Here is a 24,759-nt window from a genome sequence, read left to right as displayed (position 1 = left end):
AAATGTGAGAACCATTTCAAACCCCTGCAAATTAGAAATCGGGATAACAAGTAAAGCTGCTAAGGATTGTTGATCTTTCTCAATATTTGGCATCATGCTATAATCTGTCCCTAGCAAGGTTTTCACGAGAACTATGCTGAAAGAGGCCAGAGCAGTCAGGTGTTTACCAGGTCACATACTAACCACATAACCACTAGGCTTATTATTATTCAAAAGTTAATTGCCTCACTAATGCACTTTAGTCGATTTTGTGAAATGATTGTATAGTGTGGACAGAGATGTCTTCTGAAAGTTGATGTGTCACACCAGGGACCCCTTCGTAATTCATCATCATCCAATGGCACAATGAAGACTCCAACTGCCAGATTATCCACGGCAAAGAGTTATCCATTAAGAGAAAAAGATTTCTGCCTCAGACGATGATTCTGATACGTGGAGAGAAATACAACTAAAAATAACGAGAGATTTTCGTAGACGCATCCCCGAGTCGTATACAGTGTTTCTTCCAGATTTTTTTCTCCGGGGGGGGGGGGGGGGTCCCTTGAAATTTTCGGGGGGGGGGGGGGGGTAAACTTTCTTCGGGGGGGGCGGACACTGTTAAAAGTATATATTTTCTATATAGGCCTAAATGATATAAATTTCATTTCGTTGGGGGGGGTAGACTTTTTTCTGGGGGGGGGGGGGGGGCGAAGAGATGCCTGGAAGAAACTCTGGTCGTATAATGAACATTTGGCGGCCTGAAAAAAATACAAACACCCCAATATGGAGAAAAACAACTGGGGGAAAACACTATTGGCAAAGGCATACAAAGACACGAATGGGGACGGATTGGACACACCTTGCGCTAAGCAGCAAACAACATCACCAGATAGGCACCACACTGGAATTCGCTAAGGGAAAGAGACAAGAAGGAAGGAATCTTTTACTGACATGTATTTGTTTTGTTTTCCTCTTTTCAGTGCTTTTAAAGGCTTGTTATTATAAGGGATTTCATTTGTTTTCTTTTCCACGTTTTAGTCTAAATGAGGTTGACATCACGTAGGCTACTGTAATAAAACTGAAATCTAATAAATAGTTATCTCTCCCTACGCTGAGGCAAGAAATCAACCAGCCGTGAAAGTTTAAAGGCAATCGATGCATATGACATTAGAAAATTAATTTACAAATTTTGCCACATCTCACAAACAGACGTTGCAAAGTAAATAAGAGCTTAAAAAATAAAATGTTTGATAATTGTCTATATTAGCACTCTTCTGTAAAAAAAGAAAAAGAAAGAAAGCAAACCACCTTTATCCGGGCTTTCGAAATATTGGCGGAAGTGTTAGAGGTTAATAGTTCAGTTATTTATATCTCATTTCTTTTGAGAAAATACTCAGCAGACTGTTAGTGTTATTTTATTTTGCAACATACTGACCACGGACAGAACACCGCAAGTGGTTCGATATGAAAAAGTGACACAGAGATATTGTTTATTGTAAGGATGAGATTTATTAGCCTAGGCCTAATTATTAGATCTAGACTAGATCTAGATCTAGATGTAGATATTTTAGATCGTCTAGTTCTAGAATCCTAGCTCTACTCTAGTCCAGTCAGTTGAGGAACTTGAGTCAGTCTAGCCGACTCTAGAGTCGTCTAGACTCTAGATCTAGAAAATCTAGATTCTAGCCCTAGTCTACAACAGGAGGCTAAGAAAAAAAAATCTAGATTATCTAGATCTAGAATCTAGAGACTCTAGACTACACTCTAGATCTAGAACTCTAGATATCTAGACTTAAGATTGAGATTCTAGACTAGAATCTAGAAAAGGTAGACTAGATTTCACTAGATCTAGACTAGATCTCATCTAGATTTCTAGATCTAGCTAGAGTCTAGAGTAAAGTGGCGTCTGCGGACAGTTGCGTCTGTGTGGACACCTTGCTGTTTTTCGCTTAAACAATAATTGTATGAATGTTTTATACGAAACTAACGCAAACAACACAAAGCATGTCCATTTTTAAACACATCTGAGTCAATTTCTTCTATTTCACTCAATAGGGAGATTAATTGGAATTTTTCAAAGTTGCGATGTATGACGTTTTATGTAGGGAACCTCACCAGGATGAAGAGCACTAGTTACCGGATTAGAGGAATAAATCGAACCAATCATAGCTTAGTTAACTGGGTTAACTATAAATAGCTTATATATATATATATATATAGAAAGCTATAAATATCATAGTTAAGGTTGTTTAAGCCATCTTAGATGAAAAATTGGGGTGTCCCCATAAGGGATATGCCTTTTTTGAGGGTTAACCTTTTGCGGACACTAATGAAAAATCAGAGTATATTTCTTACACTTTAAGTAAAAAGGAGCTTTGAACTAATCTTCATACTCCAGATTTATATTAAAATTTATGTCTAAATCTAGATCTATAAGTTTTTAGTAATGTTTTTAGGTTTTAAAAATATTTTTGATCATCAAACGTGTCTACTAAGCAAAAATTGAAATAAAATCTCAACTGGGTCCTGAGTTTCTTTCAGGCATCACTTTAATTTAATTAAAACTTATTTCATATTTCTCATATTTTTTGTTTTCCAATATATTAATATATAAAACAACAACACTATGTATGTAACATGTTTATTTCAATCATTTAAATAGAAACAAAATGAACAAAATATGCCTTGTCCGCATAAGGAGCAAGTGTGCGCACAGAAAATAAAATGTAAAAAAAAAGTGCACTTAGTGTCCGCACAGAGTCTCACCACTGAAAATGTTAATACATTCAATGCTATGCGTATGAATACAAAATGAATCAGACGTGATTAAAGTAGAAAGAATGCGGAGTAACACGGTACTTTCGGTTTGGCTCTATGTGAAACGGTTACTGAATGGCGCTCAATGGAAATCGGCACTTCCGATTTTTTTTGCTACGTCTGTCCGCAGACGCCACTTTACTCTAGATCAAGATTCTAGATCTAGATGATCTGGTCTAGAATCTAAATCTTGTACTGTTAGTGTTTTTAAAAATCTAGAGATCTAAGCAGTAAGCTAGATTTAGATTCTAGACTTCTAAAATCTAGCTAGTCTCCCAGAAGGAGTAAAGTATTTTGATTATAGACAGAATCTGTTACTGAATAAGCCTGTATGCAATTTTAGTTTGTCTCCCTTTTTATTTTTTATTAGGCCTATGTTCCTTAGTTGGTTTATTCCTACATCAAGGAGTAAGAGAGTTTTTCTAAATATCCATCCTATCCACCCCTGTCTCATTTACAAATCTTTCATAACTTTGTGCAACTATATAATAATTATTACTTTTTTTTAAATCAAATATTTGTTCCCGCTAAAATTCTTTGACTTAATTAGATACATTTTGCATCCTTAATCATAATAATGTTTTAAGTTCATTGAGAATATTATGTATAAATGTACCAATAGTAAATGTAAAATGTTTACGTTGTACAGCGGGGTGCTGGCAGGTGCCTGACTCTGATGATGGTTGATGTTTTCCACTACCTGGAGCTGCGTGGCCAGGGTCTCGTCAAGAGTCACAAGTACATACAGTGTCAGAAAGTTGTCAAAAACTTATTGGAGGATGTCTCGGCAAAGCCTGTTCACAATCTGGTAAAGGTCGTTTGTGCTATGGGCAGTCTGATTGTGACTTATTGTATTTTTATTTTGTTGGTCTATCATTAATAATGTGTAGGAAAAGCTACTAATATTTACATGCTAATAAAATATCAAATGTTTTGTCTCAGCCATCAAATATATTAAAGTTTAAGATAGTATTGTGTAACTTGCTAGAATAAATAAGAGAATAGACCTACAAAAGCCTGCTACACAGAGTAAATATATAAAAGATTTTCTGCTAATAGAAATATTATAAGAATTCCAGTTATTTAATTAAAAACAATATTTCTGTATGTAAAATTGGATTGTTTACATATTTTCAGCCTTGTGATTTTTCGGGTGAGCCAAGAGCAACATTCCTTATGGATTTCAGCCCAAACATGTGAGTGTTTAACTAACAAGGCTTGTGTTAAACATCTGATCAGTTACAAATACTGAAATAGTAATAATAGGGGGAGAGGGTTTAGAAAGTTAGATTACTGTCTTATTCTGATGTATTCTTTAGATACTTTATTTTGCTAGAGATTTTCAACTGGTAATTTATAGTGTTAAGATTGACTAACCTTCAAATAAAAAAAAAATGGTTAAATTTTTTTAGAATATTTATTAAAGAATTTCAACTATTTTCTTTAAGAATTATTACCCATTAATTACCCATTAAAATAAGATTATCTTGTCTTTAGTTTGAACATCATCTTAAAAGTTTCTTGTTTTCAGGATGCGTGTAGCTTCAACACATGGAGACCACACAGTAAGGGTAACTGATATAAGAACTGGGAAGTGCACCCATATTTTGGCTGGCCATCCCCGTACACCGTGGTGTCTGGCATTTAACCCCACCTCCAATGATATACTGGCCTCTGGGTGTCTAGGTGGTGAAATACGCATTTGGGACCTGCTGGTAACCACATTATATACATTTGTACATTTTATCATGTTTGTGTGTTTTGTTAAATACCTATAGACATTAATTTAGAATAGTTGCGTTTTTAAGAGTTTTTAAGATAAGTTACGTAGATTGTATATATATTTTTTCTTTTTGCTTTCTTTTGTTTAAAAATAATTTTTTTTTTATTTGTGCAAGGTGTTTTGATAAATACTGGGTACATATTTTGTTCATGGACCGTAACAAATTCCTTATACTTTGATGGTAGACAAATTTGAGACTAACAAAACAGTAGATCATTTTGTGTTCCCTCTTCTCAATATAAAACTAACATTGTGTCCTGTTTGTCCAGGGTGGAGGGAGTGAGGTTCTCCACAACCCCTGCGCAGGTCAAGTGATAACCTCCCTGGCCTTCCACCCCACTGGTCATGTGCTGGTGTTTGCCACCATGAACTACATCTACTTCTGGGACTGGGGCCAGTCTGCCCCTTTCTCCTGTACCAAAACACTGCATGACTACGAGAGGATCAGGTGGGAAGCTTTGTTTTTGTTTATTTAATTTAGCAATTGTAAGGTTATCTAAAAATAATGACAAATCATAATGCTTGACAGTTTAATGTTGGAATTTTTTTTATCATTTTCAAATTTATTGCGAAAAAGTTTGAAAAATGAAAAGAAGGGAAATGTTATTTATAAAGACTTTGTGTTTTAAAATATTTTGTGCTTTATCTGCAACATGCAAAAAAAGCATGTTCAAAAAAATTCATAATTTTTTTTCATAATCTGTTCACATCTCATCTGTGTATTTGCTCTAGAATCAGATAATATGAATCTGTTCATATTTATGTTTGTATTTGATAACATGAAATATTTTCTTTTTCTTAAGGTGGCTGCGCTTTGATCCATTTGGTCAGTATCTATACACTGGTATAGCCAACAACACCACGCTCCACAGAGATCCTGCAAGTCGTGTTGTGCCAATGATGGGGTAAGTCAGTCTTTTATCTGTTTGGTCAGTATCTGTCCACTGGTATAGCCAACAACACCACACTCCACAGAGATCCTGCAAGTCGTGTTGTGCCAATGATTGGGTAAGAACAATTATTTTTTGTTTAGTAAAGTTGTGGCCTGTTATTTCAGTGAACATTCCCAGGACAGCAAGGTGGTAGAATATTTTTTTGTCTGGTAAAGTTGTGGCCTGTTATTTCAGTGAACATTCCCAGGACAGCGAGGTTGTAGAAGAACAAGTATTTTTTGGTCTGGTAAAGTTGTGGCCTGTTATTTCAGTGAACATTCCCAGGACAGCGAGGTGGTAGAAGAACAAGTATTTTTTGGTCTGGTAAAGTTGTGGCCTGTTATTTCAGTGAACATTCCCAGGACAGCGAGGTGGTAGAAGAACAAGTATTTTTTGTCTGGTAAAGTTGTGGCCTGTTATTTCAGTGAACATTCCCAGGACAGCAAGGTGGTAGAATATTTTTTTGTCTGGTAAAGTTGTGGCCTGTTATTTCAGTGAACATTCCCAGGTCAGCGAGGTTGTAGATGAACAAGTATTTTTTGGTCTGGTAAAGTTGTGGCCTGTTATTTCAGTGAACATTCCCAGGACAGCGAGGTGGTAGAAGAACGAAATCATCAGCTGCAGCTCAACCGCTTGAGATACCAGCGCCTGTTGCACAGATTTGTGGCTTTTCAACAAGAACGCACTCAGAGATGTAATGTACATTCATTAACATAACATATTTAAATCTTGTTTACATTAACAATAGGATTTACAAAATTTTAGTCTTTTGAATTGATAAAAATTGAGGGCAAAATAGAGTAAACTGGATTTGTTGTAAATAGATAAGCCATTCTCAGAAATATCATGTAGTTGAATTAATCACTGCCACTGTTTCTGTTTAGTTCCTGCAGCTGTTAACATTCGTCCACGTGCCAGCTCCCCAAGTCCAAGGTCACCTGTACATGAGGAGGGTTTGGATTATGCCAGGCAGTATGCCCGGCATGTCACCAGCACAGCGGGCAGCAGCAGTACACGAGACAGATGGGCTACACCATCAGCTTCTCAAGTTGTTTCTTCTTTGTCAGTAATGTTGTTTTTTTTTAAATTTAGTCTTGTCTGTGTTGGTGCATTTAGCTTTTTAAACAAAGCTTTTTAAAGTCATTCTTGTCAGTATAGATTTTTACTGAACTTTTTGGAAAAGTTAAATTCTACATTTAGTGTATGCCCATTCAATCATGAATAATCGTTTAAAACATTTAGTGTATTTTTTAGGACTTTGAGTAAAAACCATACACATGAAAAGTAATAAATGTCCTGAACAAGTTTTTTAAGATTATTGAATTTTTCTCTACAGAAACATTCCATCAACGTCAAGCTCGCGTGGTGATGGCACAGCTGAGGACAGGTTTCAGCTGCCAGCCGCAACTCCAGCATTCCAAGACAACGAAGGATACTCCCTAAATGAGGATAGGCGCAACTACAGCTACGAGCTGTTCAACAGGCGCTGGGGTCGCTATGACCCAACATTTTTTTCCAGGCGTTTGAGTTACGGCAACAACAACAACAATGCATCAGAGGACGACAACAACAACAGCAATAACAACAACTTCAACTTTGGCAATGGCAGCTATAGCAGTTACAGGCCGGAGGTCCCTGTTCGCTTGTCTTCCACCACGGACCGTCCTTTCACTGACTCCTCCTCTGTGGTTGACTACCTCAACACCAGCTGGCCACGATCAGCATCCTCCAGGCGTGGAGAAACCGCAGGCTCCTCGGCCGCATCCTCAACCCACGTCCCGACATTTCATGGTGCCCGCAACGAGAACGCCGCCAGTGAGAGCTTAGATGCTAATGAGTTTGAGATTCTTCCTGTAGACCAGGTCAGGCAGTCCCAGAGAAGGAGCAGCAGCACCAACAACGGCTCCTCCTCCTCTGGGGTGTCTGCCAATGCTGATGTTACTCTAGCCCCCGCCACAGGCTGGGATGACCTGAGGTACCTGCTCAGTAGTTTGGTCAACACATCCAGCGAGGCGTCGTCCGCCTCCAGTGGTGCGGCGCCTGTCACAGGTGTTGCTTCTGTGACATTGCCCAGTGCTGCATCTACTGCAGAAGGAAGTGAATCTCTCTCTAGAACTGTGGGTAGGAATTCTGATTCCAGGACTTTTAGGCACCTGCCTAGTGAGTCTAGGGCGGAGAGGGGATCAGGTACTGGTGACTCTTCTAATCCAATCCTTAACTTGGATGTGTTTCTGGGGGCGGGGAATGCAGATAACTTTGAAATGCCATCAGCCAGAGTTGCGTCCTCGTCATCCCACCTGACAACACACCACTTCCCTTCTAGAACAGAGCTACCGTCTGAACAGGAACCAGCAAGTTCCAGACCGAGACTTCCTGAGTCTTCAGCCACGTCCAACCTTAGCAGTGTCCACATCCACTTCAACAGTGGCTCCTGGCGGCGCGGTCAGTCCAGCCGGCACCATTCTATAGACCTGCCAGACAGCGGAGACTTCCAGCGCCACGCCTCTCTCCTGGACAGGTCAGCGCCACGCCATGTGATTGACCAGACGAGCCAGACACTGGGGGCCATGAACCTGCCAGAGAGCTCGGACCAGTGCACGGATGTGTCAGGTCTGGACCAGACAGGCTGCTCTTGTCCTGTGCCAGCCTCACACCCCAGAGACTCTGTCAGCACAGACAGTCACAACAGTGCAGAGTCCACACACTTTGATATAAATAAAAGCAACGACTGCCTGCTTGCACTAGCCAGCTTGAGTGACTGTATTCAAAGAAGTGTTTCTGTGATAGACAGCATGCATAGTTCTAGAGCTAATGAACCTTCAAACACTCCGGCCAGCTTGAATGACAGTAATCAAAGAAGTGTTTCTGTGATAGACAGCATGCGCAGTTCTAGAGCTAATGAAACTTCAAACACTCCGGCTAGCTTGAATGACTGTGTTTCTGTGATAGACAGCATGCGCAGTTCTAGATCTAATGAACCTTCAAACACTCCGGCCAGCTTAAATGACCAGCCCAACTGCATGTCTTCTAGTGCTGTGGTGTCTGGTCCTCAACTATCTGATAGTGGACATAGGAGTGAGGATTCTTTGTATAGTTTTTCTAGTGTGTCTAGTAATTTAAATCCTAGCAGTCTTGTTTCAATCCAGCACGCAGCTGTAGCTGACCACTCTGGTCAGTGTGAGCCAGCAAATGTTTCAGGCCAGCAGGGGGCCATTGCTGCCAGTATGAGCCCCCAACCTGGCACACCATTAAGCAGGAACAATTTCACTCTGATAGGTGATGGGGGCGATTGTGTCGGAAGTACTAACTTGGTTGTTCATCTGACAAGCAACAGAGGAAGTACAGACAGATCCAGTTGTAATCCATCTGCAGATGTTAGTCAAGTACCTGCTTTAGTAATAACAAATCCATCTGAACAAATTTCCTCTATGGATACGTCTATACCACCGACCCCTAAAACATCATCTGTATCCATGACAACCTCTTCAACTCAAGCTGGTCTTTGCCATTGTGCCTTAGAAGGTACAGAACTGCAGCCATCACAAGGTTCAACCTCTGACCTTTCACTGAACCCAAGCACATCCCATGATTGCCATATTGGTGCCTCATGCCCGCCTGTTGTTGGACTCAGGAGTCTAGACAGACCAGGGGTTTCTGTCCAGAGCAGCCTTACCCACAGGGCTCCCAGAGACTCACACAGGCTGGCTTCTGACGTCAGGTCAGGTCTGCGCTCACTCAGTGATGCCAGTCAGCCTAGCGCTTTTTCCATATTCAGTTCCAGAGATTCATCAGGCTGTAGGTCGTCGTCCCTGTTAAACCCTGCATCAGCCAGTCCTGCTGGGCCCTCCAGCCTAGCCCAACCTGTCACACCGCAATCCGTTGAGGACTCATCCACCAACACCAGCTCGGATGCCACATCAGACAGCCAGCTGACTGCTGTCAGAGACGTCCAGGAGAGACTGCAGCAGGCTGTCCAACAGCTGCGTGAAGTTCAGACCAGTGTGAGAGAGCTGACCTCCACCACCCCCCATCATATCAACCTGCTCCGGCCAGATTCTGTTACAGAATATCTTGAAAGAAGGGTAAGTTGTCCACTCTAATTAAAGCTTGGAGCACATAAATCTGACTAAACTTGAACTAGCTGTACTTCTTCATAGAATATAGAGTTTACAGTTATAAGTTTTCTTATAAGCAAGTCTTGTTTTTTTTCTTGTTCAGACAGAATTTACTGCTGGCTTTTATGGTTTTCATTTTGTGGTTGCTATAAAAAGTATGTCTAGTGTCAAGATTTTTTTCTAAAACCATGTTTAGTAAACATTTACCTGATGAGCCTGATGTCCCATCTGAACTTAATTTCTGTTGGTCTTGTTGTAAATATGTCCTTGACACTTCCCCAGGTGTCAGAACTTGATAGAAGGATATCCGACCTGGAGGAGAGTTATAACTCCCGGATATGGGAGCTGCGTCATGAGTGTTTGATGAGAAGGTAACTTGCTCTTGTCAGCTAACCCTAGCCCTTACCCTCACTCCAGCTTAGTGCTAACCATTAGTGATGTCCCATTGTTCTTTATTTTGGCTTAAAGAGGTGTATCCAGTTTTAAAAAAATAGAGAAATCAATGTATTAACTTTTATAATACAGAGAAATCAAAGTGTTATTTAGGCAGATCATCGAACAAACAAAACTAATGATTTAAAACTTGTTTATCCTGGAGATTGAACTTTCTTTATTAAATTATTAATATTGACGTCTAACATCTTGTTAATCACCTTTTAAATAAGCATGTTTATTGTTATCTATGAAATCCACAATTTAAATTACCATATCATCATCAGTCAATTCGTAGGTTACTCTGATGCCATGTAACTTTATCTACAAACTTTATTTAACTGGGGGTGTAGTGTAAATATTTAAGTAGTAAACAATTGAATATTTATTTGTCTGTACAAGTTCAGAAAAAAGATTTCAAACTGGTTTGCAGTATCAAGAGTTAATGAACATTAAAAATCCTCTCATTTCATGTACAGAATACAGACCAATCGTAATAGAAGACGCTTGATGGCTGGCCATTCTTACATCAGGCGGCGTGGAGACCCTTCAGTAGAGAGAGACAGGGAGAGAGACAGAGTACTGGCTACCCATTACAATACCAGATCAGAGCTACCTACAAGAAGCTCCACAGCTCAGCAATCAGATGGTAGCGGGGATGGTAAGTTTGGTGTTAAATTAGTCTATAGCTGGTACTACTTCAGTTAAACATGTTTATCTTTAGTTCAATAATTTTATCCTTTCTTCTTACATTCTAATGTTTGATTGTGGTTGTTAGCACCACCAACTAGAAGTGGAAGACTGCTTGAATGCCTTGTGAGAAGGGAGACAACTCATCCAAGGCAAGTCTTTTTTTTTATTGTAGTATTGATCAGTTTTATGAGGATTGTTAAAGAATATTACCTTTAGTGCCTGTAATAATTTAGACCTGTATGCAATATTGATTTATTAGGACAACAAAATATGTTTGGTGTTAATTTAGACTTACTTTAAAATAGACCAATTTTAAGGCCAAGGGAGGCAATCCCCTCCACTATAACCATCCAACAAGCTAGAGAAGATGAAGATGTAGGCACTCACCAGCGAGCTTGGCTGGCCTTACAGCAGGTTCATCTGCACCCTGACTACTCCACAAGTATACTGGACGACACGGTCAACCGCCCTAATGAGTCTATGCAGCGATTAATGAACAGAACTATTGCAGGTACTGGAAATTTTAATCTGGACTCAAGTTTGGTTACATTAATAAATCATTTTATAAAACAGATGTTCTTTTCGATTAGTTTTACGTTATTAAGTTCACTAGTCACAGAAAATTCTTGCTGAGGCTGTTTAAATTTTAAAATTAAATTATGAACAGTTGAAAAATCAATTGACAAATAATTTTTCTTTGCCAAAAATAATTTCTATTTATTACTGAGGCTTTCTTTTGATGAATTTATTTATCAGTTTAAAATTTGTCATGTTTTATTTCCTTGCAAACACTTATTTATACCCTTAGCTAAATGAAAATATTTTTAATTGAGGCTGCCTTGAAGATTTATTTATGAGTTTAAAAGTTCCACATATTTTGCCAAGCAGTTAATTCTAACAGTTACTAAATGAAATAATTGTAATTAAGGCTGATAAATTTATTTATGAATTATAATGTCACTTTTCATTGCTCTGCCAAAAAAAATTATTCTATTAGTAACTTGAGGCTTGAGGTAAATTTATTTACTAGTTGAAAACATGTCATACATTTTGTTTCTCTTCATCACTTAATTCTACCAGTTACTGAATGAGAATAATTTTTCTTGAGGCCGTATCTAAGATGGTTTTATTTATCAGATGAAACATGTCAGCCATTATTTTGTGTTCTGTTCCAACATCAGGGGCATTTCTGACCAGAGATGACCAGGCCGTGGCCAACAACCTGGTGCCACAGACACATCGCATTCAGCGCTGGGACGTCTCCAAGTGTGTCATCCCTGACATCACTAATGGTATCCATCAGCCACTCGTTTATAGTCCTGTACCAACATACTAGTTACTACAGTTTTTACCACAACACTTTTTTAACTAGTTTTAAAATATCCACAAAATTAAAACAATAAGCATTATCCAAACAATTATAGCCGTAATAGCATAATTATTCTTAAATCAAATGTTATCAAACCTAGAAAAATATTTTTTTTAAATTATCTTTACTATTAATTTTAATCAATTTTAAACAGTTTATCAACTGTTTAAAAAAATTCACCGTATCTAAATGTGCTTTCTTTTTTTATATCACTGTTAGTTACCTTGCAAATTAATCCCAAGAGGCATTTTAATTGGTTATATTTTGCCCATAATTTTGTGAGAAAATATTTTGCAGTTTAAAAAATCATAGAAAATTAACTTCTATTGAGTGATGAAACCCTGTAAATACAAATCATCATTTATCCCTTTGTGCCAGTTAATCAAAACCTAGACCCATCTGTGACTGACTCTAATTTGTTTCCTCTGCTAGCCTCAACCAATATAGTTGTGAAACACTGCTATAATTTGTTTCCTCTGCTAGCCTCAACCAATATAGTTGTGAAACACTGCTATAATTTTTTTACTCTGCTAGCCTCAACCAATATAGTTGTGAAACACTGCTATAATTTGTTTCCTCTGCTAGCCTCAACCAATATAGTTGTGAAACACTGCTATAATTTGTTTACTCTGCTAGCCTCAACCAATATAGTTGTGAAACACTGCTATAATTTGTTTCCTCTGCTAGCCTCAACCAATATAGTTGTGAAACACTGCTATAATTTGTTTACTCTGCTAGCCTCAACCAATATAGTTGTGAAACACTGCAAGCTTCACAACGATGCCAGCTGTGACCTCTCTAAAGATGGAACTATCCTGGCCACATTTGTGCCCAGCCACAGGGGGTTTCCTGATGATAACATCCTGGGGCTCTTCTCACTGCGCAAGGAAACTTTAGCTCAGTGCCTGTTTACTAAAAGTTTTGGTCAGTTTTTTATTCACTTTCTAAATTTTCAAATATATAAATCTTAATTACCATATGGATTTCTAAATATTTTATTTTGTAATATCTTACAAATTTACTGTTTTTTTTCTATTTTTATATTCCTAAACATACCAAACTTTAAAAAAAAGAAGTGGTTTAAGTGTTTCTTATTGTAATTAAGTAACCATTGTTAATTTTCTTGAATAAACATTTTTTGAGTATCACAATATAACTTCAAGTTCAGTAATACATGAATTAGTTTAAACTCTGGTGGATGCATTGATTCTCTGTACAAAAATGTTTGTACTCCAATTAGCCTATTATCTCAGCAGAACCATAATACAAATTCACTACACTCCTATTTTATTCTTGAATATTTTGTTTTTAAAAGTCTATTCCTCACCACTTACAGAGAATCAACATTACAAACAGCTCACAAAATGTTTTTTTTTAACCTAAAGAGAAATGTATCATCTCACTGCTCATTAATTGGTCTAATAATTAGTTTTGCCACCTCTAGGTCCTAATGCAATATCGGTGAGTATTTCACCAGAAAATCGCTACATTTTGGTTGGTCTGGCTGCCAAACGCTTGTTTTTCTTCACCATCAACCAGATGGTGGCCCAGGTCTACAAGCTGGAGAAGGAGAAGGCTGGAGAGAGTTCTATGAAGGTGAGTTTTAATTCTTTTCAAGTGTCTCATCCCCATCATGTTGCGCTGGGGATAGGTTGATGGGATTTATTTTTTTACAAGTGTCTCATCCCCATTATGTTGCGCTGGGGATAGGTTGATGGGATTTATTTTTTTACAAGTGTCTCAACCCCATCATATTGGGCTGGGGATGGGTTGGTGGGATTTATTTCCTTACAAGTGTCTCAACCCCATCATGTTGGGCTATGGATGGGTTGGTGGGATTTAGTTTTTTACAAGTGTCTCAACCCCATCATGTTGCGCTGGGGATAGGTTGATGGGATTTATTTTTTTACAAGTGTCTCATCCCCATTATGTTGCGCTGGGGATAGGTTGATGGGATTTATTTTTTTACAAGTGTCACAATCCTATCATGTTGGGCTGGGGATGGGTTGGTGGGATTTATTTGTTTACAAGTGTCTCATCCCCATCATGTTGGGCTGGGGATGGGTTGATGGGATTTAGTTTTTACAAGTGTCTCAACCCCATCATTTTGGGCTGGGGATAGGTTGATGGGATTTATTTTTTTACAAGTGTCACAACCCCATCATTTTGGGCTGGGGATAGGTTGATGGGATTTATTTTTTTTACAAGTGTCTCAACCCTATCATGTTGGGATGGGTTGGTGGGATTTAGTTTTTTACAAGTGTCTCAACCCCATCATGTTGGGCTGGGGATGGGTTGAAGGGATTTAGTTTTTTACAAGTGTCTCAACCCCATCATGTTGGGCTGGGGATGGGTTGAAGGGATTTAGTTTTTTACAAGTGTCTCAACCACATCATGTTGGGCTGGGGATGGGTTGAAGGGATTTAGTTTTTTACAAGTGTCTCAACCCCATCATGTTGGGCTGGGGATGGGTTGAAGGGATTTAGTTTTTTACAAGTGTCTCAACCCCATCATGTTGGGCTGGGGATAGGTTGATGGGATTTGTTTACAAGTGTCTCATCCCCATCATTTTGGGCTGGGGATAGGTTGATGGGATTTAGTTTTTTTACAAGTGTCTCAACCCTATCATGTTGGGCTGGGGATGGGTTGATGGGATTTATTTGTTGAAGATTTTTTAAAGACAGCTAAAGTTGAATTAAACTAGTAAATTTTGATTAACCATGTTTGTGGCTTTACCTCTTCTACCTCACCTTTTTCACTACTACTAGAGCACAGATTATTACCTCTGCTTTTTTGTCCTTTTATATTTGTTTCATTTCTTTCAACACTTTCCAATAGCTTTCATGTCTATTTAAATATCTGTAAGCTAAATAATTTTGGGTCTCCCTCTTATTTCTTGATCCTTGTGGATTTCATGCTCTTTCTTGTCTGGTAATACTTGTTGCCAGTTGCCTCAACATGCACTATCCATCTCCACCTTCTTTTCTTCTTGCTCCACTGGGATTTGTTGTCTCCTGTCCCACACTTCTGTGTTAGATATTTTGTCACACATGTAGCTTTAACTAGACTGTAATGTACTCTTGTACTTGCAGCATGTGACAGACCTGTTCCACCCATGTAACCAGGACAGCAGAAGTCATGTCAGCGTCAACTCTGCCAGATGGCTGCCTGGGGTGGGTCAGGGCATGGTGTATGGCACCAATAAAGGAGACCTGCATTTCTGCCGTCCAGGGTGAGTTGTTATACGTGTGATTTTTTTGTTGAACTTGGCTCAGCTGGTTTTGTATTTTAAACCAGAGGTCTTTTTTGAAAAAGAAAAACTAGAGATATGTTGAACTGGTCAGTTGAAGATTTGATCTGTTTTATGTCAGTAGTGGCATCAAAGCTGGTGGCCCTAGATCAGATCTTTACTTAAGACATTGGTTTACAAACTTTGTATGTCACTGCACATCTCCTGGGAACCAAAAACATTTTGGCACCTCCCCCTCTACAAGAAAAATGTTTTGATTTAGCGCTTACACGACTGCCGAGTATATTATTGTACCCAAAATGTTTGCATTTAAAAGAACAATCCGTGTTCAAATACATTTTGAACTAAGAATGATAGGAAAAACTCAGCCAGACAAATGACCCATACATTTTCTACATAGTCCACACATCACTTAGCAGTAGACCTCACACCCCATAGCACTACATGGGAAACCTCTGGTTTATGACCTTTAAGAAGTCATTTTTGTTTTCATTTTCTAAATGTCTGCCTCGTGCAATGAGAGCACATAGCTAAGTAGACGGGTAAATCATCAACAAACACTTGCTCTACAGCTCAAGAAAGGTCCATGAACGTGATTCTCCCAAGCCAAGAGCAAGTGGATTTGAGTCGTTGGCCCGACTCCACCCAACCAGTCTAGCACACAGCAGCATAGCCACCCAGACTACTACTGTCAGTATTAGACGCAGTGCCAGCACACAGACATCTTTTGGAGACTTGTGACTGTAACTAACACTAGTTCAATTTTGATAGTGAAACTAGCCAGATTTTTATACATTTCTATGTTGAAGTTTTGTTAAATGTTTTTGTGGATGTTATTTTTTTGGTTTAAATGGGATATTTTGAAATAAAGAATATTTTTTAACATTAATATAGGTTGTTTCTATTTATCACCTCCTTTATGAAATTAAAATTTTAATATTGCTGTCATTTAAAAAAAAACATTAGCTATTTGTTCATGAAGTAGTTTTGAAGTTTTTAGTTTCACTTTACTTTTTGTTGCAGCTTGTTAAGATCTCTCTGTAACCCCCTTTACTCAGCACTGTTCTCTGCTTCCTGTATTACTAAGGTGTGGTGTAGTTCATGACCTCACCCACACTTACTTCCCCTGATCAATGAGAGCAAAGTTGTTGTTTTTTTTTTTGTTTAAAATAAAATTGTAGAATAATCTATTGGGATAAATGTTTTCAGTGGGTTGTCTTAACTTGTCATTCCATATAGTTGGGGCAAGCAGCTCTTAAGTAAACATGAATAATATTTTACATGGATGGGTGGGTGGATGTATTCTGTAACTCATACCTACTGTGTTATTTATATGGGCTCTGTGTATGTTTTCAATATGCTTATGAATGGAATAGGTTGTGATGTCTGTGTGTTACATTCAGTATGACATGTTCATAAATGGCATGTTTAATGGCTTTCATGTTAATGGCTTGAGATACAGCCTGTAGACTTTGTTATGTGTATTTTGTCAGTTGGTGTGGTGTATGTGTTGACCAGTGTATTTTGTCAGTTGGTGGGGTGTGTTGTGTAAAGCTGTGTCAAATGATGAGCTAGCTAAATGATGTCAGACATAGATATGTTTGTTGTTCCATAGACAATCACTATGTTAATCCATTACAGCTGGACTCTGCCAGTATACAATGAAGTTGCATGTAAATATAAGATCAAAACAAAAACCTGTTTATTCTTGGATCAAATATATTAAAAAAAATGTACCCTTTCAAGGCTATTCCTTGTGTTTTTAATTTTGAGTTTGACATTTTTCTGTTCCACAAATTTAATGAATTTATTTTTTCTAAACAGTAGAGCAGCCCCTCAAGAACAAGCAAACTTGGTTTATATTTTATTTCACTTTAAAAAACATAAAAACTGGAAATATCACAGATTATAATTTGGCATTACAATTGTATAATATCCAAAACTAACCGGTCACCTTTACTGGTGTGTAGTATAGAATTCAGTAAAACCTTGTTAATAAATTTTCACAGATTATAATTTGGCATTTTGTGTGTAGTATAATTCCTTAAAACCTAGTTTATACATTTTAACAATAACTAGCATTTAACAGTAATTCATTGCTACAATTATGTATATCTATAACAGTAATACCTTTGTACAATTTTGTATTCTAAAACAATAATTTAAAAATTATCAATTTGCTTCTCTTTGCATTTTCTGCTAGAAATGCAACATGTTAAGGATACATATATTGAAACAACAAGGGAGATAAGTCTTGGGTTATCACCACTCTTTTATGTTGCATGTCAAAAAGATTCTATAACAGCAGGTGTCATATTTATACAAAGATATTTAACACACTTAAGGCAACTTTAGATCACAGCTTTATATCAAAGTTATTAATGTAAAAAAAGGTCAAAGGTCTACTTGGTCAAAGGATGCTTCTTAGCTCTCTACTTTTTCCCACTTTTTTTCCCACTCTTTTTCCCACCTTTAGGAGCTTTAGCATCCTGTTCTGCCTTGAGTGCAGCGTTCTGCCTTTCTATTTCTTCGAGGCGAAGCTTCTCGGCGTCTAGAAACTTCTGTCTGATGGCCTCTCTGGGGATGTTGATCCTCTCTCTAGCAGCATCCACTGCTGCCTAGAGGTCAGAGTTCATGGGTCAAACAAAAAAGGTCAGTCACATAATAAAGCAAATTAGGAAACAAAATAAACACATGCAACAAAATATGTGAAGTAATTTAAAAAAAGAAATTGAATTTCATTTCAATAGGTGAAAAAAAAAAACCAGAAGGAAAGACACGTTACAACAGTTCTACTAAAAAGTTTAAAAAATGGTTGACCCATACAACTCAAAATGTAGGGGCAAAAGTAATATCTCTATTCCCAAATAGTTAAAAGTAACCTGCTTTAACAAAACTTAAAAGAATAGCTTACTTAATTATTGGACACAAAAGAAAATATTTTGAGAGGATGAAACCAAAGAAACTGAACAATATTTTCACTGAACCAAAGAAACAGAACAATATTTTCACTGAATTAAAGAAACTAAGCCATAATGTTAACCAACAGAAGAAACAAATTTAATGAACCTAATAAACAAAACCACTTTGTTGATGAACCAAATAAACTAAACCACATATTCAATTAAGAAAAACAATAAATTTTGCATAAACCAAAGAAAAAACACATTTTTTAATGAAGCAAAGAAACAAAACTGCATCGTCAATAAACTCAAAACTAAATCAAACATTGCATGAACCAATACATCGATCCAAATTTAGAATGAACAACCAATAAAACTGGGAGGAGACTTGAAGGATAACAGCAGCCCGCAATTCTGATTGATATATTTATTTTTTATCTTATATAGAAGTAACATTGACAATTGGTACACAATCTACAAACAGGGAAATCGGAATCATTTGGATTTCTTTGTTGCTGGTTTGGGTTTAACAGGTTTTTCTATCTCTGCCTTCAATAAGGCCTCTGCCCTCTCCTGTTCCAACCTCATCTCCTCCAAAAGTTTGGCCTCGATAAATTTTTGACGCACCGCTTCCCGCGCTGTGTTGATCTGTGCTCTGGCTTCGTCTATGGCATTCTTTAAATAAAATAAAACATTGCCCAGTCTACAACTACAGCATACTACGATAAGGGCCAGTTCTCCAACAGACTTCAAAAATTGCCTGTCTACAAGTGTAGCAGATTTCAAACATTGCCTGTCTACAAGTGTAGCAGATTTCAAACATTGCCTGTCTACAAGTGTAGCAGATTTCAAACATTGCCTGTCTACAAGTGTAGCAGATTTCAAACATTGCCTGTCTACAAGTGTAGCAGATTTCAAACATTGCCTGTCTACAAGTGTAGCAGATTTCAAACATTGCCTGTCTACAAGTGTAGCAGATTTCAAACATTGCCTGTCTACAAGTGTAGCAGATTTCAAACATTGCCTGTCTACAAGTGTAGCAGATTTCAAACATTGCCTGTCTACAAGTGTAGCAGATTTCAAATATTGCCTGTCTACAAGTGTAGCAGATTTCAAACATTGCCTGTCTACAAGTGTAGCAGATTTCAAACATTGCCTGTCTACAAGTGTAGCAGATTTCAAACATTGCCTGTCTACAAGTGTAGCAGACTTCAAACATTGCCAAGGTAACAGCTGTAGTAGATTTCAAGCATTGCCACGACAATGGCAGACCATAAATTTATTAGGGAGAAAAGGTAAAAATTACAAGTTGGAAAATGACTTGACACTTTGGAACTTTTCAGACAATGACATTAAACTTTCACTTTCTTATGCTGTTTTTAAATATACCACCATTTATTTGGGCAACAAGAACTGAAACTGTTATTCAAAAATAAACCTAAGTATGGTCTAGTTTTATTTGTTTAGCTAAATGTTAAGTTAGTGTTACCTAATGTCTTGAAAAAAATAGGTCAAAATTCTTTTCTTGTGTTTGTTTTAACTTGAGTACAAACAGAATAACTTCAACAAGTTATTTATGCTTTCACACAGTTTCATGGAAATATTTTTGTTTAATAACTTCACCAATGAAAACTTTCCAACATCAGGCTAATTCAATTTTTTAGTCTCTGGATTACTTGATTCTTTATATTATTGAACACCCCAACAGGATATCATAACAAATAAGTAAGGGAGATTAATCTAAACTTAAAACTGATATTGTAGAAAAATCAGATTAATATTTTGCAAGAAGCTATAAAAATAAACTGACAAAGAGGCCATCCAACCAGTTTCTTCCAGGCATCTTTCCCCCCCCCCCCCCCCCCCCCCGAACGAAATGAAATTTATATAATCTATATAGAAAATATATACTTTTAACAGTGTCCGCGCCCCCCCCCCCCCCCCCGAAGAAAGTCTACTGCCCCCCAAAAATTTCAAGTGCCCCCCCCCCCCCCCCCCCCCCCGGAGAAAAAAGTCTGGAAGAAACACTGCATCCAACCAACCTTCCGAACCATTGTTACCCATAACATTTGATTGGTTTAAACAATCTGCTGTGAGTGCATGTAAATACCATAATATCTTTAAAATGCCCTCTAGGCCCTAGCTAGAAATAATGTGGGAGGTGGGGGGGGGGGGGGGGGGGGGGAAATCAATGGAAGACTACCTACACAAATAGTGTATGACTAGCTATATGAACAACAGAATTACAGGCTAATGATGAAACAACAATTAAATACAATACAATCTATCTACATGATCATGGAGAATATTAAAGGCACATGAAACAAAGCTAGTGTCTATTTTCATGGAATAAATAAATTGCTGTGGTTTTTTTTATATTTTTGACTAGGAATAATAGTAAACAAAATATTGACATTTTTGTTGTTGTTTTTACTGACTGAGTAATTAAATGTGCTGAACTTCAAATATGGTCTATAATAATTAGAATACCTTTTCCAAAATTTAAAAACAAAAATTTACACTGAGACAAATATAAATATATGAAACAAAACAATTTTGATAACATCGAAACATAGACTAGCAATCTTCCAGCTCTGAGTCATGAATAGAATAAGCTGACTCAGAGGAGTCAAAGTCACAAAACAAGGAAGAAGTCATAAGCTTTTTGCGCCTGTAGCTAACTAACGCTGAGAAATATGCAGCGCGATACCTATCCACTGCCTGCTGCATGGGACATTGAGAGAAATGAGAACAGGTTACAGTCAACAAGAGGTGCTCAACTGGTGGTTAGTCCAAAAGTGGTTAGAGTAAAAATAATGGTTTCAAAAAGTGGTTACAGTAAAAAAAAAAAAGGTGAAACTTTTAGTCCTAACCAACTTTGCATTAAGATTCAAGTACTGTACCTAAAAGTGCATGCTAGACAGCATGCTTTAAAGTCTTAAGTCAACCTCCATTACATTTAAGCCATGCTTAAGTCAAGCCGCCAAAAATCATACGACATTTTGACAATTGTTTCATACTTTTTTAAATCATGCTATATATTTTAAGTACTAAATTGTGCAATAAGTGTTTACTTCATACCACACGTTTTATTAGTCATCCAATATGTCTTAAAGGTCATGCAAAATGTTTTGAAAGTCTTGCAACATTTTTTAAAAGCCTTGCAACATTTTTTAAAAGTCATGCAACATGTTTTGAAAGTCTTGCAACATTTTTTAAAAGTCTTGCAACATTTTTTAAAAGTCATGCAACATGTTTTAAAAGTCATGCAACATGTTTTAAAAGTCATGCAACATGTTTTAAAAGTCATGCAACATGTTTTAAAAGTCATGCAACATGTCTTAAAAGTCATGCAACATGTTTTAAAAGTCATGCAACATGTTTTAAAAGTCATGCAACATGTTTTAAAAGTCATGCAACATGTTTTAAAAGTCATGCAACATGTTTTAAAAGTTATGCCAGATATTTAGTGCCACGCCATTGATTTTCTAGCCCTTTACCCCGCCCTCCAAGAACCACCAAGCCAACCATGTACAAACATGCATTGATTTACACTGTACCCCCACATCCCCCCCACCCCCCACCAAGTAAACCATGCCCTGACCTGCACTGTTCCCCCCCCCCCCCAAGCAAAGCAAGCACCAACCTGCAGTGCCTGGCATTGTTTAAGCTGCATCAACTTGGCCTTGTTCCTGTTCTCTCTGTCCCCCACCCCCACATCCCCCCCCCCACCAACTAAAGCAAGCACCAACCTGCAGTGCCTGGCATTGTTTAAGCTGCATCAACTTGGCCTTGTTCCTGTTCTCTCTGTCCCCCACCCCCACATCCCCCCCACCAACTAAAGCAAGCACCAACCTGCAGTGCCTGGCATTGTTTAAGCTGCATCAACTTGGCCTTGTTCCTGTTCTCTCTGTCCCCCACCCCCACATCCCCCCCACCAACTAAAGCAAGCACCAACCTGCAGTGCCTGGCATTGTTTAAGCTGCATCAACTTGGCCTTGTTCCTGTTCTCTCTGTCCCCCACCCCCACATCCCCCCCCCCACCAACTAAAGCAAGCACCAACCTGCAGTGCCTGGCATTGTTTAAGCTGCATCAACTTGGCCTTGTTCCTGTTCTCTCTGTCCCCCACCCCCACATCCCCCCCCCCCACCAACTAAAGCAAGCACCAACCTGCAGTGCCTGGCATTGTTTAAGCTGCATCAACTTGGCCTTGTTCCTGTTCTCTCTGTCCCCCACCCCCACATCCCCCCCCCACCAAGTAAAGCAGGCACCAACCTGCAGTGTCTGGCATTGTTTAAGCTGCATCAACTTGGCCTTGTTCCTGTTCTGTCTGTCCATCTCCCTCCACTGCTCCACCTTCTCTCGCTCCGCCTTGTACTCAGCAAATTGCTGTTGGCGCTGTTCTAGAACTTTTTGTTTCTCAGCCTCGTCCAAATACTTGGGCTCACCCTGGGCTTTCCTGGTGTGATAGGCAAGTTTTAGCTAGCATAAACATAAGTGAAGTGTGGACGCAAACATTACATGTGAAACATTCAACTATTGAACTATTGCCACGAACATAACTTGTAAACATCAACAATACACTTACAAAAGAAAGTGAACTACGGTCAAGTATAAATGTAAAACTCTAAATCATGTGAGCCTTAAAAAACATGAACAAAACACAACTTTTTAAATGTTGCTAACAAGAAAAGACAACCTTGTAATTAATATAAATAGGGAAAGACAACACTATAAATGTTAACAAGGGAAGATAATCTTATAATTGTTAATAAGGAAAGACAACCTTGTAAAAAATATAAACAGGGAAGGACAACCTTAAAAATGTTCACAAGGAAAGTCAATTAATCTTATAATGTTAACAAGGAAAGACAACTTTATTAATGTTCCAAGGAAAGTTAATTAAACTTATAATGTTAATAAGGAAAGACAACTTTATAAATGTTCACAAGGTAAGTTAATTAAGCTTATAATGTTAACAAGGAAAGTTAATTAAGCTTATAATGTTAACAAGGAAAGTTAATTAAGCTTATAATGTTAACAAGGAAAGTTAATTAAGCTTATAAATGTTAACAAGGAAAGTTAATTAAGCTTATAATGTTAACAAGGAAAATTAATTAAGCTTATAATGTTAACAAGGAAAGTTAATTAAGCTTATAATGTTAACAAGGAAAGTTAATTAAGCTTATAATGTTAACAAGGAAAGACAACTTTATAAATGTTCACAAGGAAAGTTAATTAAGCTTATAATGTTAATAAGGAAAGACAACTTTATAAATATTCACAAGGAAAGTTAATTAAGCTTATAATGTTAATAAGGAAAGACAACTTTATAAATATTCACAAGGAAAGTTAATTAAGCTTATAATGTTAACAAGGAAAGACAACCTTATGAATGGTGTCAAGTCCAGGGGCTCCACAAACTCTTTGGGGTGGGCGGGGATGGGGGGCTCAAGCGACAAAATTGACTCGGGCTCATACTGCTGCTCTGGGGATGCTGGGCTTACAGGGGTCATCCTCTCATTCTCAGGGACAGTGGTTCCAGATTCACTGGCCTGGGTCTGTACGACAGATTCCATCAGGTCTGCTGATGGCGCCATCTTGGTTGCGTGAGTGTTGAGGTACATCAGCCGCGCCTGTAAGGCCTGGGGAATGTAAGCTTTGTTTTAGTAGGTCGTATAACGTACATCAGTGAGAAGAGGGGTTGTTTTAGTAGGCCGTATAACGTACATCAGTGAGGAAGTGGGGTTGTTTTAGTGGGTCCTACAAGGTACATCAGTAGGCCTTACAAAGCACAACAGTGTGGAAAGTCATCTTTGTTTGTTTAAGGGTGGGATTTTGACAGTTTGGAAATTTGTTGTCAGATTTGTTGTTTACTTTAAGCTAACCAATGTCCTATTTATAGGCAAACACTTTGCTTGTTTACTGGGAACATGTAATTTAAAAGTTTGATGGAAATGATCCCCAAATTCTCAGCAAATATTATGATTTCAGATAAATAGCCCCATCTTGTATGAAGTCCCATCTTTCTGCATGCGTCTGATGCAGTAATTAAGTATTCTCTAATCAATAAATAAAACTTTATTCCTGGTCAGTTATTGCTCAATTTGTACATCAACCTTTTTTCTATACATTTTAAACATCACGTTTGTTTTAGAATTGAAGTCAATACTTTTACAATAAAGATGGTACAACTTCCAACATCATACCTTGGCAGCACGGCCTGGTTCAGCTTCTTCCCAAGCTTTCTTGATTGCTCGAATCTCATCTGCTCTCTCAGTGTCCTTCTTGATTTCAATATCATCCTGCAGAAATACAGCTCTATTTTAGTGGTTTATTCAATGTCAGAACATATAGCTCTATTTTATCACATGATTTACTTAATGTCAAAAAGCAAAACTAAATTCTGTCAAAATAATATAAAAATTCATTGCCTGATTTACGTAATGTCAGAATACAAAACTAAATGTTGATACTTAATTTGA

General features: G+C 37.8%; 2 protein-coding genes across 25 annotated transcripts in view; one reads left to right on the top strand and one right to left on the bottom strand.

Annotated features, from left to right (window-relative positions):
* Window positions 1-1,361: 1,361 nt before the first annotated feature.
* On the top strand, window positions 1,362-16,330 carry LOC131952699 (activating molecule in BECN1-regulated autophagy protein 1). The gene is made up of 18 exons (XM_059315472.1): window positions 1,362-1,474; window positions 3,446-3,604; window positions 3,934-3,992; window positions 4,328-4,511; window positions 4,849-5,027; window positions 5,383-5,484; window positions 6,084-6,205; window positions 6,396-6,573; window positions 6,848-9,593; window positions 9,909-9,997; window positions 10,538-10,719; window positions 10,837-10,900; window positions 11,057-11,262; window positions 11,933-12,043; window positions 12,859-13,044; window positions 13,565-13,716; window positions 15,213-15,352; window positions 15,943-16,330. Exons 2-18 carry the CDS (start codon window positions 3,473-3,475, stop codon window positions 16,109-16,111), a joined length of 5,001 nt encoding a protein of 1,666 aa, XP_059171455.1. The 5' UTR covers window positions 1,362-1,474; window positions 3,446-3,472; the 3' UTR covers window positions 16,112-16,330.
* A 762-nt stretch (window positions 16,331-17,092) lies between these two features.
* The window catches only part of LOC131952708 (androglobin), an 80,264-nt gene continuing 72,597 nt past the window's right edge, over window positions 17,093-24,759 (bottom strand). For 15 of the 24 annotated variants that reach the window (XM_059315501.1, XM_059315493.1, XM_059315496.1 and 12 more), the window contains 4 exons: window positions 24,484-24,579; window positions 23,663-23,919; window positions 22,550-22,733; window positions 17,094-17,988 (listed from right to left, as the gene is read on the bottom strand). In XM_059315501.1, coding sequence (XP_059171484.1) covers window positions 17,803-17,988; window positions 22,550-22,733; window positions 23,663-23,919; window positions 24,484-24,579 — 723 coding nt within the window. In that variant the 3' untranslated portion in view covers window positions 17,094-17,802. Of the gene's footprint in view, window positions 17,989-18,498; window positions 18,949-22,549; window positions 22,734-23,662; window positions 23,920-24,483; window positions 24,580-24,759 lie in introns of those variants that run through there. The other 9 variants (XM_059315484.1, XM_059315488.1, XM_059315487.1 and 6 more) reach the window with 3 other exon arrangements.

This window comes from Physella acuta, unplaced genomic scaffold (genome assembly GCF_028476545.2).
Source record: "Physella acuta isolate Inbredline_101_S28 unplaced genomic scaffold, ASM2847654v3 ptg000889l, whole genome shotgun sequence".
In the NCBI taxonomy this organism is placed as follows: Eukaryota; Metazoa; Mollusca; class Gastropoda; family Physidae; genus Physella; species Physella acuta.
This window is presented reverse-complemented; position numbering and strand designations above follow the sequence as displayed.

What these genes read in the sequence shown, in the direction of transcription:
- LOC131952699 (XM_059315472.1), top strand. Translation starts at nt 3,473, where the DNA reads ATGATGGTTGATGTTTTCCACTACCTGGAGCTGCGTGGCCAGGGTCTC. An exon ending in CATGACTACGAGAGGATCAG is followed by an intron (nt 5,028 to 5,382) that starts GTGGGAAGCTTT and finishes CTTTTTCTTAAG; the next exon opens with GTGGCTGCGCTTTGATCCAT. An exon ending in ATCAGATGGTAGCGGGGATG is followed by an intron (nt 10,720 to 10,836) that starts GTAAGTTTGGTG and finishes TGTGGTTGTTAG; the next exon opens with CACCACCAACTAGAAGTGGA.